The following is a 19,301-nucleotide window of genomic DNA, read 5'->3' as shown; positions in this document are numbered from 1 at the left end:
GGCCAGTGGAACTCCAGCCAGACTTGGCAGGGAGGACCCAACCCCACCATTCCCATCCTTCTGGCCACATCCTTCCCTCATCCCACCCAGAAGGCTCATACCAGGAGGAAGTGCTGGCTGCACTTTGTCCTTGACTGTGGAGTCTACTTTAGGGCACGGAGAAGCCAGAACCCAGCCCATCCTACTAGGAGTTGTGAAACTAGGGTGGCCCTTCTGAGATATTCCACATCCAAGCAAGGGTACTGGGCCTGTCCAACTCAATACTAACTGAGAAACAGCTGTGAGACCTCAGCAGCCCACACGTGTGGTAGCTAGGGGAGCAAGTGTCTTTGACATGATTTGGGTGGTAACTACCTGGTATTCCCTTCCATGGCCCCCTTTAACTCTCAAGATAAACTTCTTTCATAGCCCTTGAACCTCTCCTGCCATCACCCACCACACACAAGAGTCTTCACAGCAGCCTGTGGTCTCTCACTGCTCTGCAAGGCGCACACCCTTCTCTGAGGGGCCTGTCAACCAGTTTTCATGCTCTGACGTTGTCTGCATCCATATTTGCACACCCCGCTCCCCACCGCAGGTTGGGGCCATCTAGTTCATGTCTGTTCCGAGCGCTAAGACGTCCTGGGTAGAATGGCCAAGACTCAACAATCTCAGGGAGTACAGATCCTCCTTCCCCCAAGGAAGTGGGGCCCAGCCCTCCCTGCCCCTTCCCACAGTGCAGATGCTCTTTCCTGTTGGGAGTAAAATGCAGGAGACTCAGCTTCCTTCCTTCCTGCACGTGGCCTTGGGCGGGGAGGGACCTTGGAGGGAGGAGGGGGCCCCTGGGCAGGGAGGTGGGACAGAGGCTTCCTTGGGAAGAGGAATGCTGCTGCATGCTGAGGTGTGGGCCAGAGCCACCCAAGCCCTGTGAGCCAGCGGAGGGAGTGCCCAGCTCTGCTGTGAGCTCCGGGGGAGAGCGCCATCCTCAAGGCCAGCGCTGTTTGCGGAGGAGGGAGAACTGGATGCCTGGTCAAGCCTGGTGAGTTCCATACCAAACTGTCTTCTGCGACCAAGAGCAAGAGAGGGGTCCAGTAGAGACCTGTGCCTACCTTCCTCACTTGACTTCAGGGGCGAAACCGAGAAACCCAGCAAGGGAGGCTTCCAGGTGCTTCCCCATCACACCCGCGTCCCTCTCATTTCCTGAGGATCCTGGACAGGAGCTTCCCACCTCCTTTTCACAGAGGCCTAGACAGAGCCTGCAGCTCAAAGGAGGATCCACTCTGCCTGCTGTAACCCAGACCCTTGCCCAGACCCTCATCTTGGCTCTGGCTCCTCCAGGGCCTAAAGTGGACTCCACAGCCAAGGACAAAATGCAGCCAGCCCTTCCTCCTGGTATGAGCCCTTCTGGGTGGGTTAGGGGAGGGATGTGGCCAGAAAGATGGGGATGGTGGGGTTGGGTCCTCCCTGCCAGGTCTGGCTGGAGTTCTATCAGTCAGCAAGAGAAGTAGACTGCCCTGGGGGCCAGACTGAGGAGCAGGAAGGGGAGCAGGGTCAGCAGCCGCTTCCCTCAGGCCCTGCCCAACTGACATGGCTGCCCAGGCTCTTCCTGCCCAGGGCCCGAGTGGCCAGAGCAGGAGAGGGCAGAGCGGCTGGCCCGAGGTGCAGCTCTCAAGTGGGCCTCAGGAATCTTCTACCGGCCAGAGCAGCTGGCCAGGCTGGGCCAGTACCGCAGACGTGAGGTTCAGCGTACCTGCTCCCTGGAAGCGCGCATCAAGGTGGGCGTCAGGCTGGGGCAGGAGTACTGGGGTGGGTGGCAGAACAGGCCAGACCTCAGTATCTCCCTCCCTTCCGTAGTCAGTGGTGCAGTCATACCTGGAAGGTGTGAAGACTGGTGTGTGTCAACTGGGCCAGGCCCTTGAGACCCTGCAAGGAGCACGTGAGGCCCTGGGTCAGACTCATGGGCTGTTCCAGGTTATGGCCGAGGCTGCACAGACTCTAGAGCCCTTGCGGGAGCAGTTTGCCCAGCACAGGCAACTGCAGGCTCTGTCTCAGCTGCTGCCCCGGCTGCGAGCAGGTGAGTGTGCAGGGGCCCTGGGCTTCGGCCCTTCGGCAGTTAGTCAACAAACGCTCGTCAAGGGGCTGCGGCACTAGGAGAGATTACACGGAGGGGCACACCAGGACCTCCCAGAGAGTAACTCAGGCTTCCGATGGCATAAAAAGCAGGGTGCAGATTAGCTCACGCTGGGGTTCCTGAGCAAGGAATGTCTGGGTCAGGACTGACACCCAATCAAGTGCCTCTGGCTGCTACCCTGGTTGTTAAATTGAAATATTTTCCTAACAGGGAGCGCAAATAGCCACTAGGATGGCCCTTAAGTTCCTCCCTGTCTTCCCTCCAAGATCCCTGACTTCCTTATGTTCCATCCACTCAAGGGTTTACACTAGGACCTTTCCTGGTGCTTTCAGATCAGCCACCGCTCTACTGTATTGGTTATTTTTTAATTCTTTTTAATCTAAGACTAAATAACCTACTGGAAGTCTACTGTGCTGGCTATTAAATACTTTACATCACGGCAGCCCCAGGGCTCAGATCTGATGCTGTACCTGTTGTACAGGTGGGAAGGCTGAGACCCAGGGCTGTCATCTCTGCTCCCTCCTTAGTGCCGGCTGCAGTGGTCCACACACAGACCCTCATTGATGCCCATCAGCTCTTGGAGGCATACGTGAGCCTTCGGGAGCTGGAGCAGCTGCAAGAGGAGACATGGGCATCTCTGGGGGGCCTGGAGTTGCCGGTCTTCGAGGGGCTGGGCCCTCTGGCTGAGGCACTGGGCCAGGCTGTGGAGACGGCTGTAGGGGCCGCAGGGCAGCTGGCACGGGAGGATCCAACCCTGTTGGTGGCTGCTGTGCGTGTGGCGGAGGTGGAGGCCAGCCGTACAACCTCCCTTGAGCAGGCCCCTCGGGACTGGCGACAGCGCTGTCTGCGGGCACTAGAGAAGGGCCTAGAGCAGGTCCACTTCGGGACACCTCTGCTGCCTGAACCAGGGGCCCTAGCAGGGTGGCTGGAGGCTCTGCAGGTGGCTCTACCAGCTGAACTGGCCACAGCCGAGGCACTGATAGCACCCTGCTGCCCACCACACTACAAGGTGGTCCAGCTGTGGGCCCATACCCTGCACAGTGGCCTGCGTCGCTGCCTGCAGCAATTCCTGGAAGGGCCTGAGCTGGGAGCCACTGACGCCTTCACCTTGCTGCACTGGGCACTGCATGTGTACCCGGGGTCAGTGCCTTTGGGGCAATGGGAAGTGGGCGGATCAGAAGCTGGGGGCTCAGTGTGACATTGGACTACTCATCGCCAGGCCAGAAATGATGGGGAGTCTGGAACTGGGGCCTGAGGCTGATGTGTCTCAGCTGGATCCCCTGCTGACCCTGGAGAATATTGAGCAGCTAGAGGCAACATTTGTATCCAAAGTCCAGGTGAGTAGTTGGGGTCCAGGTCCCGAGGAGCTCTGCCACCAGCTGTGTGACTGCATCAGTAGAGTCACGTGTTTACCTGCCTCTAGCAGGGCTGGTGACCTGCTATGCCCTGCTACATTCTGCCACCCCTCATCTCTTCCCCCAGGCAAGTGTGGTGCAGTGGCTGCAGAAGGCCCTGGAGGGGGAGATAGCTGAGTGGGGGCAGGAGCAGGAGCCTGACACAGACCCGTCTGGCTTCTACTACTCACCAATGCCAGCCATCGTGCTGCAGGTGGGTGAGAAGTGGCAGCCAGGTGGGCTGCCCTTTTAAAAAAATGGGGGGGTGGGCGTGGGGTGGAGGGCAGGACTAGGACTCTACTGATGGCTGCCCATACCTGCCTGCAGATCCTGGAAGAGAACATTCGAGTGGCCAGCCTGGTCAGTGAGTCACTGCAGCGGCGGGTGCACGGCATGGCACTGTCAGAACTGGAAACATTCTTGAGGAGGTCTGCCAAGGCACTGGCCCACCCCCCACCCCGGCCCTGCTCTTGGGACAGACCAGTCAGGCTCTGAGTGAATAAGGCATATCAGTGGGAAAGGCTCCTCCAAACAGTGTCTTGGGTATCTTGGAGGTGGGGCCAGAGTACTCGGGGGACAGGGATTGTTGGGGGACCAAAGTGACAGCAAGTGCAGCAGCCACCTCTGCCCTTTGCAGCTTCATTGATGCTCTGATCCGATTCTCCCGGGACCACCTGAGAAGGGAAGCAATGGTCCCTCATTATGTGTCCTACCTACTGGCTGCCCTCAACCACCAATCAGCACTCAGGTAACAAAAAGCCCCCACAGAACCCCACCTTTACTGACCCCTGACTGGACACCGATTAGGTATGGACCCAGCCTTCACTAGACTATTAGGAACTCTGAACTCACATAGCTCTGTGGTTCCAATCTACAAATCACTGGCTGTGTGACCCTGGGAAAGTTGCCTAATCTCTCTTTTCTCATTAGTGTTATATGGGTAATAATGATACATTATGAAAATCAAGTTAGATGTGAGGTACCTACCACAATGCCTAACACATAGTCTCATATATTTATTCGTTCAACATACACTTACTGAGTCCTACTCTGTGCCAGGTAATGTCTAGGGTTACAGCTGTGGGAAAAATATTCCCATATTTTCCCCCTTGGGTCTTATAGTCTTTGGGGTAGAGAGAGGGCAAACAAATAAGCTGCTGATCTTTACTCCCCCCTGACTGGGATGAACTCACTTGCTTTACCAATGAGGGAACAGAAACCGAAAAACATGACTTGCTCAAGGTCGCATCGCGAATTAGAGGGAGGTCCGGCTGGGCTGTGTCCCTTCTAACTTGCTGAGCCCACCACTCCACAATCCCAAACCTTCAGAAGTGCGGGGGAACTGCTTTCTTGTCTCCTCCCGCCACGCACACACCCACCACTAGGCGGCGCCCCGAAAGCGGCCGGACGAAGAAAGGACTGTGAGGGCCTTGGCCTTGGTCCTGAAACCGTACTTTTGGTTGGTCCAGCTCCTCCGTGTCCGTCTTGCAGCCCGACGGGGTGGCTTCAGGGGCCTTGACAGCGGTGCGGGCAGCGCTGGACGAGCTGCAGAGGAGGATCTGCCGACTGGTGTTGGAGGCGCTGCTGGTGGAGCTCCAGGTAAGGCTTCAAGTGGGGATGGGGGTAGGAGGAGATCAGGCGTACGGATGCAAGCAAGTCTGCGGGAAATGCCGGGTCTGGATCGTCCTTCCAGCCCGGTCTCTGTCCCCGCGCCCCCAGCCCCCGTTCGCGACTCTGCCCTCGCGCCGTTGGCTGTCGAGCCCCGAGATGCTGGAGGACGTGTGCGAGCGAACCAAGCGCTTCTGCCGGAACTTCCGCCGTGTTCGGAATCCCGCGTTCCAGGTGTGTTGGGGCAAGGCAGGGGAGGGTGGGGCACCGATGGGAAAGGCGTCCTGGACCCACCTGATAGCCCTCTTCGCAGGTGCTCCTGGCCGAGGCAGAGCGCACGGTGGTGCTACAGTACCTGTGTGCGCTGATGCAAGGCCGCCTGGTCTGCCGCGGTGCTGACGAGCGCAACCTGGCAGCCGAACGCCTACAACATGATGCCGCCCAGCTTCGGGATCTTTTCTTACAGTTGGTGAGTTTGTTGGGCGAGCAGACAGGGGGGGGGTCGCCGTGGTTAGGTGGGAGCCAAGGGCCAGCTCAAGAGCTGCCCCAACATGTTCAGGGCCTGGAAGAGAGCGTTCAGTGCGCTCCGGTGCTGCTCACCCTGCGGAAGCTGCTGAACCTCCGAGACCCCACGATGCTTGGCCTCGAGGTGGCAAGCCTCCGGCAACAATTTCCCGACGTGAGGTACGCAAATGGGGCGGAAAGAGAGAAGGAACCTGAGAGGGACGGAGCGGGGCTGACGCATCTCCCTGGTTCCCCCCATAGCGAGGATCACGTCTCCGCCCTCTTGGACCTGCGTGGGGACGTTTCCCAAGAGCAACGCCTCGCTGCACTCAGCTCCCTGCAGGACGGCTCGCAGCCCTCACCCCCCGCGGGTCGCCGCGCACTTTTCAGCCTTGTGCCAGCACCTACGCCAGCTCCATCCAACTGCATCTTCTCGGGGATCTGTGTCTGACTCCCAACTACCCGCAGAATAAAGCTACGCCCTCCTTACGCCTGAATTGTGTGTGTTGGGGAAAGGGGAGGGGATGAAATAAAAGTGTCTGCGAACGTTAGAGGGTCTACAGGTGGGAGACGCCTAAGGCGTCCGGTCTGTAGTCCTTAAATACGGGCTGCACACCACCTATCCCGGCATCACTTCCCAAGCGTCTGAGCTTCCACCACCGTGTAGTTCCGCACGGACTACATCCCCACGTATGGGCGCTGAGGCAGTGATCTCGTGTCTCCCTGGCGCTGCCTCGCAGGGCCAGGTACTTCCTACCTGAAGCCTTGAAACCTGCCTGGCCCTGGTGGAGGGAGCGGACTCAAGGCAATGCCGGGCCACCCAGATGTAGCTCAGTGGATTGAGTGCCCGCCTGCGAACCCAAGGATCGTTAGTTCAATGCCCAGTCAGGTCACGTGTCTGGGTTACGAGCCAGGCCTCCAGTAGGGGGCGCGGGAGAGGCAACTACACATTGATGTTCTCTCCCTCTCTTTCTCCCTCCCTTCCCCTCTCTCTAAAAATAAATAATAAAATATATTTTTTAAAAGACAATGCCCTGCCCAGAGAATGCCCAGAGACCAGCCCATGGCGGGCTCCTCCCCCTCTGCCCTGACCGGCCCCACCCCTCAGCGGTGTTCCCCTGCGCCCTCCGCCGCGGAGCTTGACGCGAGTTGGCGCGCTTTCCCGCGAGCGTGCGCGCACGCGAGTGCTGGCGTCCCCGGCGTCAACTCCCGAGGGCGGGTCTGCTGGCGATTGTTATTTCGGAGCGGAACGGCGGGGACGGAAAGAACTGCGAACAGGTCGGGGTGAGGCACCAGGATGGAACCCTCTTACCTGGAGGGGCTGAGAAGGTGCGCGACGCGAACCCCACCTCACCTATCCAGGAATCCCCTCTCTATTGTCCTCTGGCCCCGCCCTCCATTGAGCACGCTATTTGCCCCGTCCCCCGCCGTTTATTGGCTGCATGTTACGCCCCTCCTCAAATCTCCGTTCCTATTGGTTCTTCTTCCACGTTATCCTCTCCCAGAGTTTCCTATTGGCGCAGGCCACACCCTCTTATTTGTCACCAGACTCCGCCTTCAGTCAGGGTTCCTCCCCCAGCCATCTTTCATTCATTCTGCATCTAGTGCTGGGTGCTTGGGGCATGGGGGTAAATCAGACCCGTCCCACCTTTTTGGGAGTTCAAGAGATGGTGAGGGCACACGGACCTACGCAACGACAGTGACAGCCTGGGGCGGTAAAGAGGCCGCCTAGGCACTAGGAGCCTCTAAGACGCCTGGAAGGCTTCCCGGAGGAGGTGAGGCCTAAACTGAGCCCTGAAAAATGGGTAGAAGTTTGCTTAAGGGAGATATTGGGCAAGCATTCTTGGCAGAAGGACCTGAGACATAAAATAAACAGATGTATTTTGATAATTGCAAAGAGGTAGGTGGAAGGAAAGATGAAGGGGAACTGGTCCACGGAGAGGGGAGGAGACCAGTGAGGCATCCAGAAGAGTGTTCAGTTACTTGAGGGGAGTGTAGCCTGAGGCCTGAAATCTTTTCAAGCAGCTGGTCTCTAGGCAGGGTGAAAGGAATGTGTGTGGGGGGGGGGTGGGGGGAGGGGACCAGATCCAGATGGGGAAATAAAGTGCAAGAAAGGAATGAGTCCAGTTATGAAAAGAAGGTCCTTTGGGTTCAGTTATTTACTGAGCACCTGTTCTGGGTACTGTTCTGGGCCCAGGGGACACGCTATGAGCACTCAAAAGGAGAAAATGGATAACAAATATGCTTAATTCAAATACTGATATCTGCTACAGAGAACAATAAAGTGAAGACGGGGATGAGGAATTGTGGTGGAGTAGGGAGAGGATGTCTACTCTTTGATAGGGTGTGTTTTAGGGAAGCTTTTCTTTTCCGTTTTAATTGGTTCTGAGAGAGAAAGAAACAAAATGAAACAAAACATCTGTTTGTTGTTCCACTATGTGCCCTGATGGGAGCTCTAACGCACAACCTTGCCGTGTCAGGTCTACACTCAAGCCAACTGAGCTACCCGGTCATGGCTGGGGGGGGGCGGCGCGTGGGGAGGCTTTTCTAATAACGTATTTGTGCAGAAATCCAAAGAATGTGGGAGAGTGACCCCTGCAGTTATATGTGGGCAGAGGGCAGCCATTTCAGACAGGGGGTGTGTTCAGTTGGAGATGCCTTTTATACATTCCAGTAAAGATGTTGAATCGAGAACTGGCAACACTGGTCTGAAGTTTATGGAAGTCTGGGCTGATGATTTGAAACCCAGGAGAGTGGATGAGATTCTCTAGGGAGTGAGCACAAATAGAGAAAAGTTTCCAAATGCATTACAGTGGTAAGGGGTTAGGAAGACAGGGATGACCAGCAAGGAAGATCGAGAACAAACAGCCAGTGAGGTGGACTGGGGGAGCCAAGTGGAGAACTATGTCAAGTGCTGCTGGTCAATGTGAAGATCATCAATGACCTTGGTCAGATTGGTTCAATAGAAATTGTGGGAGGCGGGGGAGCCTAATTGGAGTGAAATTTAAGAGGGAACAGGAAAGACAGAAATGGAGGCTGAGTGTAGATGACTCTTAACGTGTTGCGCTGTGGCGAGGGGCAGCTAGCAGGAGCCGTGCTGTTGCCGGAAGGGTTGGGGTCAAGTGAGGGTTGGGTTTGGTTTGGTTTGAAGATGGAGAAATAGCAGGATGTGTGTATTCTGATGGCATGGATCCAGCAGAGAGGGAGATATCGGTGATGTAGGAGATGGAGAAGAGGGGAGAAACGCTGAAATTGTGTCCCTGAGCAGCCGAGGGAGTTTGGAGGCTGGAGCTTTCAGTCACTGTCAGGAGAAAGATGGCATTGGACTGAGCCCTAGCACAGAGTGAGGGGTGAGTGCCCCAGCACCAGCCTTGGATGACAACTAGGAAGATGCCTCTGATAGGGGACAGACCAGAGGTTGGCTCAGATTTGCTCAAGTTTCCCTCTGATCCCCAAAATCTGATTCTAAATTGGGTTTGAACAGATGGCCCAGTGGACAGAGAGCATTCCTGGTGGAGGGACTAGCATAAGCAAGGAGTATGCAGGCACTCCAACTTATTGGGGCCACATGGGCTAGAGAGGTGGGTGGGGCCGGGGGAGGGGAGGGGTGGAGCTGAAAAATACCAGAGGTGGAAGGCAGGGAGAAGGTAGCGAGGCCCCCCTCACCCATCCATCTGGCAGCTGAGGCTACATTATACCAGCTTCCAGCCTAGGTAGGTGCTGAGCACAGGGATTAAAATAATGAGTAGGGGCCCAGGCCGGATGCCTGGAGCTCACAGGCTAAGGGTGTTCCAGGAACCACCATCTAGGAGAGGGTATAAGACTCTTCCTCCTGATTTCTCCCAGCCCAGCTTGCTTGGGTGAGCCTGCTGAGGGAATGGACACTGGGGTGGGTGGGTTGAAGGGACAACTACCCAGACCCCTGGGGACCCTGCTGGTCCTCGGGCCACACCACTCATGCTGGCCTCCCTGTACCCTTCTGTATCCCCAGAAGTCGACAGTGTGGGGAGTTGCAGTGGCCCTGCTGGATGTGACCCCCAGAACAGAATGGTGCTGGACTCAGGGGCTCAGGTGTATGAGCAGCCACCCCCCAGCCCACCAGCCAGTCGCTCACCCTTGGGCCATAGACTGAAGCCCTCAGACCGAGATGGGACATCACCACTGTACCCCTGGCCTCAGTCCCTGGCCTTGCCCCTGGCGCTGTCCGTCTCAGCCCTGCAGCCCCCGCCTGAGCTGCAGTCCTTCTCAGAGCTGCACTTGGGTCACCGTGGCCACATGCGCCGCAGTGAGAGCACCTACACCGTAAATAGCACCGGCCGGTGCAGGGGTGGCACCCAGGGTCGGGCCCCACCTGGACGAGGACGGGATCCAGGTGGGGGCACCCTGAAGTCTGCGGCCTCCCTGCCTCACATTGCTAAGACTCGAAAGGATGGAGGCAACGGTGCTGGCAGGAGCCCCTGCATGTTGGTGGCCCTGCGGCCAACCAACATGGACCGTGAGCGGGACAAGTTCTTCCAGTCCCAGTACACCTACAACCCGCAGTTCGAATACCAGGAGCCCATGCCCACGGCTGTGCTGGAGAAGTACTGTGAGGCCTCTGGCCAGTTCATCCATCAGGTCAGTCCAGCCCACCCATCTCTCCCTGGCCCCGGCCACCCGAGAAGCCCGGCCTGACCAACCACCGCGGCCCTGTGTGCAGGCAGTCGGCATCATTGAGGCTGTCCTGGAGAAGTTCGGTACCTATGAACACTTTGAGGCTGTGACTGGGGGCCAGCTGCTGACCAAGTGCCAGATCTGGTCCGTCGTGCGCAAATACATGCAGAAGGAGGGCTGCGTTGGGGAGGTGAGCTGGCCCTGCCTGCGAGGACTCTGTTCTCCATGACCCAGACTGGGCTGCCCAGTGGGTGGTGCCAGGCCCAGCCCCATACCCGGCCAGCTAGTGACCCCTGGCCAGCCCTGTCCCTGCCCTAGTAAGGTGGGATCTGGCTCTGAGCCAAGATGGTGAAGGGTGGGAATCCTGGCCAAGGGTTCGGCCTGGGTGCCCTACGGCATCATTAGAGGGTACACCTGCACACCGGCCCCAGGGCCAGTGGCCATGGCTCAGGGCACTGCTCCTGCCGCAGGTGGTGGTGCAGCTGAGTGAAGACCTGCTGTCCCAGGCAGTGATGATGGTGGAGAACAGCCGACCGACGCTGGCCATCAACCTGACCGGAGCCCGTCAGTATTGGCTGGAAGGCATGCTGCGGCACGAGATAGGTCAGGGTGTAGGGAGGTGGGCGGGTGGGTAGGGGTTCGAGGGGGCTGGGATGTGAGGGGACGGTGAGGGGCCCCAGTAACCCCACCCCTCTCTCCCACTTCCCTCCGAGGACCGGCCCTTTCCCTTCATGACCAGTCCCCCCCTCCCTCTAGCTCACAGAGGTAGCCCCAACATGCCCACCCGCTTTCTGGGCTCACCCTCATCTCTCACTCCTCTTCAGGGTCTTTTCCTCCCTCCGCTTCCTCTCTGATTTCCCTTGATGGTTGGGACAGGGTGCTGAGGCCTGGACAGGCCAGAGGGAGAACCCTGAGGGTCCCACTAGCCCAGCCAATGTGCAGGTCCTTCAGGGCAGGAACGGAATTGGCTGAGGACACCCAGAGCTGGGTATAGGAGGGGATAGATCAGGCCGGAAAGGAGAGCACGTTGCTACTATTCTTTTCTGTCTGGCCCTCCTCATCAAGGATCCTGTTGCTCTGGGCAAAGGTGGTTTGTTGCTAGGGACATAGGCGTGACTGTCAAAATGATGTGGGCCTGCAAGATATGGAGGTGGGGTGGTGTGAGTTTCTGCTCTTTTCCAGGGGGCTGGGGAGCAGTGTGAGTCTGGGAGGGATGTGTGTGTGTGTGTGTGTGTGTGTGTGTGTAGCCCTGGATGGGTGGGTGGGAGGGATTCTTATGTGTGAGGCTCTTTGGGTCCTTGAGTGGGGGCGCACTTGAGGTTGGGGTAGGGGTGGCGGGGAAAGCTTATGTGAGAGCCAGAGTTTAGGGGCACGAGGATACATGTGTGAGTATGGGTTACAGGTCTGGCACGCGGGTCCCCGGATGACCCACTCATCACCGCCTCCCTCGTCCTCCCACAGGCACCCACTACCTGCGAGGCGTGAACAATGCACGGCAGCCCTGGCACAGCGCGGAGGGCCGGCTGCAGTACGGGCTGCGGCCAGCGAATCCCACCGAGGAGGGCCTGGCCAGCCTGCACAGCGTGCTGTTCCGCAAGCAGCCCTTCCTGTGGCGCGCAGCACTGCTCTACTACACCATCTACCGAGCCGCGCAGATGTCTTTCCGCCAGCTCTTCCAGGACCTGGCGCGCTACGTGCAGGACGCCGACGTGCGCTGGGAGTACTGCGTGCGCGCCAAGCGCGGTCAGACTGACACCTCGCTGCCTGGTGGGTACCTGCGTGAGAAGTACCCTGAACTGGGGCAGGGGCAAGGGTGGCTTCAGGTGTAGGGGCTCACGGCCCTCCTGTGCCCACAGGCTGCTTCAGCAAGGACCAGGTGTATCTGGATGGCATCGTGCGCATTCTGCGGCACCGCCAGACCATTGATTTCCCGCTGCTTACCTCGCTGGGCAAGGTGAGTGGCCACAGCCTTCAGAGGTCCCAGCCAGCTCTTCTGTTCCTTGCAGTATTCCCTGAGGCTGCAGGGTGCCAGGCGCCTCTGGCTGGGGGAGGTGAGCACAGGTGAAGTGGAAGGCAGGCAGGTGCTGGACCCAGCCTGCGCATGCGCCTGTACAAGGTACTGCATCTCAGAGGAGCTGATCGCTCCAGACCAAAGGAGCAGTCAGGGCGGCCTAGAGACGGAGTCTGGAAGATGGCCAGGGGCCAAGTCCTTGGCACTGGGTACCTGTGCCAGGCTGAGAGAGGTAAACGTCCGAAGCAATGGGGAATCAGAGGAGCTTGAAGCAGAGGAGTGGCACAGAGGTTTCCTTTAGAAGGCACCCTTGGATCGGGGGAGAGGCCTAGGGAAGGGAGTGCAGGGAGAAGAGGAGGAGGCCTTTTAAACAAATATTTATTTATTTATGTTTAGAGAGAGGGAAAGGGAGGGAGAAAGAGAAGGAGAGAGACATCGATCCACTGCCTCTCCCACACCCCCAACTGCGGCCTTGGGGGTGCCTGCAGCCCGGGCATGTGCCCTGGATGAGACTTGAACCCGCGACCTTTTGTTTGCCGGCCAGTGCTCAGTCCACTGAGCAGCACCGGCCAGGGCAGGAGGAGGCCTGTCTAACCACTCCTGCAGAGCTGGTGGTGGTGCGGCCTATCCGAGCAGTGGCCATGTGGTTTGAGAGGCAGGGGCAGGCTGGAGCGCTCTTCGGAGAGTGGAATCCCTTGAGTTCAGTGGCCGCCTTGGGCAGGAGGGTGACAGATTCCGGTGCCCTCCCTGGAATCTGGCCTGGGGAACAGTTGGGAGAGTGGCTGGCACAGTCTGACACCCAGGAGCTCAGTGCCAGACACGGGGAGTCCGAGGTGCCTGCGAGCTATCCGGGACCAGGTGTTCAGAAGGCGGTTAGATACCCAGGTTTGGATGTAGGGGAGCCGGGCTGGAGACAGGTAGGGCACAGCTGATAAAAGAAGGCGTTGAGAGAAAGAACAGCCAGGACTGAGCCTCAGGGTTCACAACAGTGGGAGTGGGTCAGGAGGGGGAGGGGGAAGTGCCAGGAGCACAGGGCGCTGAGTGGTGACCGGTAGAGAGCTGGGGTCAGCCGTGTGAAAGCCAGGGCCCCTGCCTGCCCCTCAGGCCCAGCTTCCTCCCTGCAGGTGTCCTATGAAGATGTGGACCACCTGCGTCCCCACGGGGTACTGGACAATACGCGGGTGCCCCACTTCATGCAGGACCTGGCGCGCTACCGGCAGCAGCTGGAGCACATCATGACCACCAACCGGCTGGACGAGGCAGAGCTGGGCCGCCTGCTGCCTGACTGACGTCGGGTGAGGGTTCCGAGTCATCCCCCCCGAACACAAAGATGGCAGCTCTGTGCTTCCACGGCCTGGGTGTTTCTTGGGGAAGCTGGGAGGGCAGAGCATCTCAGGAGGGAGGAGCGGCAACACCAGTGGGTTTGTGTCCCTTGCTGGCCTCCCTGGGACCTGGAGACCAGCACGTTGGACGAACTCTGTCTGCCCTCCTAGGAGCCTCTGTCAGTGGAGCGGAGGGGAAGCCTGGGGGCAGCAGAGAAGTTGAGCACGGTTGGGATTGGTGGGTGGGGTGGCTCGGGAGAGAAACTTGTTCTTGCATGAGATGGCTCTGGGCGTCTGCACACTCCAGCCTCCCTCCCCCCCCACCTGGCCCCTCGGTGCTCCTTCAGCTTCCATGCTGTCTACCTCTCACTGGGTCCTGGTGGGCGTCTCCCTTCTCCTCAGGCCATCACCTGAGCCTGGGGTCCTTGCTTTCACCCACGCTCGAGGGGTGAGGGTCCTGACAGTTAGTTAGAAACCCAGCTGGGCTGGGATGTGCTTTCCAGGATTTTGCCTGTCCCGCTGCTCAAGTATTTATTCCCTGTTTAAACGCTCTACTTCCTGAGGCCGGGAGGCAGTAGTGTCCGAAGTTTCGGGGGAGGGAACAGGGCTCCTTTGGAAGGCACCCATGCTCCTAGCCCCAGCTGCATCTCCTTCTCTCTCTCTCACACACACACACACACACACACACTCTCACACTCTCACACATACTCCTTGGCCTTGTGAGTTGAGCCCTGGAGCTCCTCTGGCCCTGCCTCCCCCGACCCCCTCCGGGGACCTCTGCTGTCCCCGTGTTTTCCCACACCCTCACAGCGGGTCTGACAGAGGCTGCCACAGCCTGGCAGCAGCCACGATCCAGCCTGAGGGGTGGGCCCCTGGTTGTCCTGGTTGTCCCAAGTCCTGAGCACCGGGAGAGGTGCAGAGGTGGTTGTCGCTTCCAGCTCCACCTCCGACTCAGCTGTGCGAGGTTGATCCAGTCCCACTCCCACCCTTGGCCTTAGTTTTCCCATCTGTAAAATTCGGAAATGCAGCCGGAAAGTCCTTACTCATCTAGTTAGTGAATACGCACAGATCGCCATCTGTGTGCCAGTTACTGGGCAAACCCTCACTGAGCTCCTGGTCCCACGAGAAGCCAGACGATTAAAACAACCATTACAATAAGGTGTGTGGTCTTTATCTACCCGAGATCCTTTCTTCTTCCTCTCTCCTGGCTTCATTTCCCAAGGCTGTCAGCTCTGGCCTCCCCTAAGCAGAAAGAGATTCCCCTTCCCTGGTTTTCTGCGCCAGGCCCAGGGGCCACCGGGAATAGCGCTGGTGACAACATATGCCCTCAAATGGTTTAGGAAGATAAAAGGGCCTGAGTCAGACCCTTATGGCACTGGGTGCCCGGGTCTTGGATCTCCAGGGTGCAGCTGGAGCTGTTGACAAAACGGGGCTGGGTGATGGGGCACAGGGCTGCCCAGGTCATCTTTATTTCTGGGCCAAGAGCCAGAAGCACAGAGAACCCAGGCTGACCCTCCAAAGTTTATTCACTTCCAGTGAATACTGGGCCGAGTGGAGCCTTGGTGGTGATCCAGCTCCGCCCTGGCAGGGTCCCAGGTCCTGTTCAGTTTTCATGGGGCGTGGCCTGTCAGCGCTCTGGCCTTCAGGAATCTAGAGATGGAGGGGGAAAGTGGGTAGTCAGCTGGGGCTTGCCCTCTGCTCTCTGGGCCACAACCTCCCACCAACCTGTCACTGGGTTTGGGCAGCCAGCCACCTTCAGACTCATCTCCTCCCTCGTAGTCCGGCTCCGGCTCCGGCTCGGGCTCGGGCTCTGGCTCTGGATCCGGGTCCACCTCTGGTTCGGGCTCGGGCTCTGGTTCGGGCTCGGGCTCTGGCTCAGGCTCTGGTTCCGCCTCTGGTTCCGGGTCCACTTGCAGTTCCAGCTCCGGCTCTGCCCCTTCAGAAGCCTCAGCTTCTAGGTCTGTCTGGGGCTCCTCGGGGGTTCCGGATTGCACTGCCTCGGAGCCGTCTGGACCGCCGGCCTCACTGCAATGTGACGCTCTGGGGAGCCCAGGGCATGGGGTCCCTGAGCCGGCTGCCTCAGGTGTCCAATGGCCTGGGCACGGAGGATCGTAGCTGCGTTCCCGGTATCCTGGGGAGGGGGTGGGAGTGTCTCAAGGTCAAATAACCCTTTTGCCGTTTCCTCTGCACACTCCAACCTCCAGGGGAGGCTAGAACTCTGCCCCCATCACGCCCCCTACTCTGACCTAGGCTCCGTCCGGTGTGTGCTCACCAGTGCCCACGTGCTGCCAGTCCCAGGCAGGGTCGGGTGCGCGCGCAGTGCGCTGGGCGCAGAGCAGCAGCTCCTGGCAGGCGGCCTCGCCCTTGCTCTGCACCACCAGCAGCAAGCGGCGCACCCTGCGCTCGGCATCTGGCAGCGCATCCAACGCCTCGTACTCGGGCCCAGTGAGCACGCCCCGTGCCAGTAGCGCATCCAGCAGCAGCCCAGAGTCTGCCTGCAGCGTCTCTACCAGGCGTTTCCGCTCCCGGTCGATAGTTTCCGACGGTCTCTCCTGCGCGTTTCCCATTGTGGGGGATACCTGGGGGAGGAGGACACAGGTACTGGGGGCTGGGGCCTCTCTCCCAGGGCTCCAGTGAACACCCGTGAACACCCGTGGCTGGGATCTAAGTTCACCTCAACCCCGGGGGCAGGACAGCTCCGCAGCACCGGACTCCATACTCCCGCCTCTCCCATCGGTTCTGTCCTGTCTCCTCCTCCTCAGGCTTCTCCTTGGTGCCCTAAACATCAGCTGTGGCCCTCCTCCCCTGCCCTCTCCTCTGCCCTCTCAGGGCCCTTATCTACTACCTGACGCCGGTCCCCAACTAGGCCCCATCCTGAATCCCAGCTGCCTGCAGATTCTGCAATTGTTCAGACCCAGTTTATCGAAACTAACTTTTCTTTCCCAAACCTGCTTCCTGCCTTAACAGGCAAAGACCCCACACCCGGCTTGCAGTCCGGTCCTTTCCAGTCTGTCTGCTGAATACTTCTCTGTCACCCTCACTACTTTCGGAGTCCAGGCTTTCGCCTCCCACTTAGACCCTGTAGAGCCCTGAATCTCCTCCAAAGCCGAAGTTCGGAGATGCTTCCCTGCTGCTCACACCCACGGGGAGTGACCACACCCCTTATCCCGACCCGAGATACATCTTTCCAGGGCAGGGCCCACCACTGCATCCCTCACCAGTGCCACCTCCATGTTGCAACCCCTGGGTGGTCTTGAGGCCGTCCTGGTCCCCTAATGCCTGACCAGGGTTACCTGAATTCTCCTTAGTCCTAGCTCTGACCAAGTGCTCCCAACACTACCTGAAAACCAACCTTCTCCCTGCCGCCCTGAGAAAGACTCACAGCCATCTCTTGCTTCCACTTGCAATACCCAGGGCCCAACTCAAAACAGCTCCCAACAACGTATTTTCAAATGCTCCCTGAATTGCTACTGTTTCCTCCATGGCGACTTCCATTTTGAGAGACTGCCTGTACCAATCAGCAGGTGTTAGACAGGAATTAACCTGCTCTGCCCATTTATTGACCTCGAAGGACAATGGCTGGTCCCCTCTTGGATGTCCTGACCCAGGCAGCCAGGCCCCTGGCATCAAGCGGCAAAGAGGCTAGGCCCTGGACCACACCCTCTCTGAGTCCCTTTCCTCCGGCCTTAGCTTTGTCCACATGGCACCCTTCTGGTCCTGTCCTCCCTTTGGGATCTCTCCTCTACCTCCTTACCTGGCTCTGGGTTTGGGACAGCAGCTTTGGTCCTAACACCCTCCTGCCTTCCAGGTTCTTTATTGCCACCTGGTATCATGCTATGCCTCCCTGGTCATTTCACCCTCCTGGCCACAGCGAAGCATCGACTCTCCCCCCAGGCAGGTTGCTGATCGAGACCAGGATCGCCCCTTGCCCCTCCTTCTCCGTTCATGTCCCACCTGTGGCACATGCTGCTCCTCCAGCTTTCGGTGAGGCTCCATCAGCAGCCCCCGCAACCGCACCATCCTCGCCTCATCTCCTCTGGCAGTCCCTCTGAATACCTCTCCCTCCCTTCTCATCACCCCCATGGCACGGTCGTTTTTGACAACTCTGGGGCAGGACTGATTGTCCCCATCTTGCACATGAGAAGACAGTCTTGGCGAGACCAAGTGCCGGACCCAGGGTCTGACTTGCTCCAACCCGAGCTACGAAGAGGTCCCCTGCCAAGCAGAATGTCAGCCCCAAGTGCCCGTCCGCCTCTCCTCCCTGCGCATCGGAGAGAATTCATCCTGTCTTGCCTGGCTGCTCTCCCACACCTCCTGGGCATCCAGGGCTTCCCGCACTGCCCCCAACTCCCGGTGCCAGGAGAACTCATGAGCCCCTGGCATTCCCGAACCTCAGCAGATGCTGTCCCTTAAGCCTGAAAATACCCTTCCCCTTCTCTCAAGATGTGGACCCATCCTCCAAGACTCAAATAAATGTCCCCTGTCCACGCCAGTGCCTGAGGGTGCCCTAGGCAGACTGGCTGTGTCATCTGTGTGCCCTGGTGAGCGGTACGTGCCCCAGCACTGCACGGACTGGCGCTGCTGACCGTGTACACTTGGGCCCTGTACCCTCTTCAGCTGAGGCTCCCGAAGGCTGTCCTCCAATCACAGGTGCAAGGAGAGGGGACAGAACCGACTTGTGTACAGGTGCAGAGAGTGAGGGGACAGAATGGATCGGCCCCCTGGTTCTCCCTCACCCCTAACCGGGCTATTTTTATGCTGGCCTCCACCTCGTGAGCACGGAAACGCCAGCTAGTCTGGGCCCTCCAAGACCCAATACTCAGAGGTCAATACTGTACCCAAGTTATGTCCCAGCCAGTCCTTCAAGGGTCACGGGCCAGATCCTTCCCGGGGCACCAGGCAGCTCCAAGTTCGAGGCGTGGAGGGGGGTCTCGGCCCCCCTCCCCACCTGGCTTCCGCGGAGTCTTTTGCTAGGGAGCGAGAGGTATGGGAAACTGCGGGAACCTTTGCGCAGGTGCGACCGCAAACTCCCCTGGTCTCCCCTTCAGCCCGTCCCAGGGTTAGAGTCCCGCGGAGGGGTGGGGCTCCCAGGACTTGGAGCGCTGCTGGTGGGGGCGCAGATTCCGCCCAATCTCAGTTTTTCCCCCTCCCCCAGCCAGGCGGGGTGGGGCTCCGGGTCTGGTGCGCTCGGAGGGCCCCACTCACCGGTCGAGCCTTGGCGGGGTAGGAGATGACGAGGCAGAAAGGGCTGGGCGGGGTGGATGGGAGCAGCAGCAGCTGCCGCGGGGGAGGGGGCGGGGCAGCCAGGGCTGCCGGGAACCGGGAGGAGGTAGGGGAGAGCGGGCGTTCTGTTTCTCACCCGGGAAGGCCGACAGCCGAGGCCGCGCCTTGCCTGGGCTCGTCCTTGTAGTCCGCTATCCCTCCCAACTCCAACGAGGAATGTGAGTCAGCCAGGAGGCGGCGTGGTCCGCGGGCTCAAGTACCCGATGCCCACTCTGGGCCTGGCAATTTCCAGGCGCTTTACTCCTATCTTCTCGTCGACCCCTCTTTATCTGCCATTGATAAGGCTCAGAGAAGGGGACCAGCTTACCCAGGACCACAGAGAGGATCCATTGCTGAGCTGGGTGACCCCCCAAAGCCCCCACTTCCGGGAGGGTGCCATGGCCAGGCACCAGCCCTGGATCCCGCGGGAGGATCCG

At 59.0% G+C, this 19,301-nt stretch overlaps 3 protein-coding genes across 5 annotated transcripts; 2 read left to right on the top strand and 1 right to left on the bottom strand.

Annotated features, from left to right (window-relative positions):
* The first annotated feature begins 843 nt into the window (after nt 1-843).
* On the top strand, nt 844-6,102 carry EXOC3L1 (exocyst complex component 3 like 1). Its single transcript, XM_036011995.1, has 14 exons — nt 844-1,018; nt 1,318-1,371; nt 1,579-1,754; nt 1,834-2,053; nt 2,638-3,250; nt 3,330-3,447; nt 3,593-3,718; nt 3,832-3,932; nt 4,142-4,252; nt 4,974-5,103; nt 5,224-5,346; nt 5,426-5,581; nt 5,672-5,796; nt 5,878-6,102. The coding sequence occupies exons 2-14, from the start codon at nt 1,350-1,352 to the stop codon at nt 6,065-6,067; spliced, it is 2,211 nt and encodes a 736-aa protein (XP_035867888.1). The 5' UTR covers nt 844-1,018; nt 1,318-1,349; the 3' UTR covers nt 6,068-6,102.
* A 710-nt stretch (nt 6,103-6,812) lies between these two features.
* On the top strand, nt 6,813-14,760 carry KIAA0895L (KIAA0895 like). Of its 2 annotated transcripts, XM_036011979.1 has the most exons (8): nt 6,813-7,391; nt 8,885-8,966; nt 9,608-10,233; nt 10,316-10,459; nt 10,740-10,872; nt 11,731-12,036; nt 12,126-12,223; nt 13,405-13,569. In XM_036011979.1, the coding sequence occupies exons 3-8, from the start codon at nt 9,664-9,666 to the stop codon at nt 13,567-13,569; spliced, it is 1,416 nt and encodes a 471-aa protein (XP_035867872.1). In that variant the 5' UTR covers nt 6,813-7,391; nt 8,885-8,966; nt 9,608-9,663. The 2 variants fall into 2 exon arrangements, with proteins under 2 accessions (XP_035867872.1, XP_028357556.1); XM_028501755.2 differs by lacking the exon at nt 8,885-8,966 and having other exon boundaries at nt 7,143-7,391; nt 13,405-14,760.
* Nucleotides 14,761-15,034: 274 nt separating this feature from the next.
* Nucleotides 15,035-18,894, bottom strand: NOL3 (nucleolar protein 3). Of its 2 annotated transcripts, none has more exons than XM_036011989.1 (4): nt 18,808-18,894; nt 15,875-16,181; nt 15,356-15,733; nt 15,035-15,252 (listed from the first exon to the last, which is right to left on the bottom strand). In XM_036011989.1, the coding sequence occupies exons 2-4, from the start codon at nt 16,167-16,169 to the stop codon at nt 15,245-15,247; spliced, it is 681 nt and encodes a 226-aa protein (XP_035867882.1). In that variant the 5' UTR covers nt 16,170-16,181; nt 18,808-18,894; the 3' UTR covers nt 15,035-15,244. The 2 variants fall into 2 exon arrangements, with proteins under 2 accessions (XP_035867882.1, XP_035867881.1); XM_036011988.1 differs by having other exon boundaries at nt 18,441-18,892.
* Nucleotides 18,895-19,301: the final 407 nt, after the last annotated feature.

The sequence above is a fragment of the Phyllostomus discolor genome, chromosome 12 (assembly GCF_004126475.2).
Source record: "Phyllostomus discolor isolate MPI-MPIP mPhyDis1 chromosome 12, mPhyDis1.pri.v3, whole genome shotgun sequence".
NCBI lineage: Eukaryota > Metazoa > Chordata > Mammalia > Chiroptera > Phyllostomidae > Phyllostomus > Phyllostomus discolor.
Note: the sequence above shows the minus strand (reverse complement) of the source record. Positions and strands in the feature narration are given on the sequence as shown.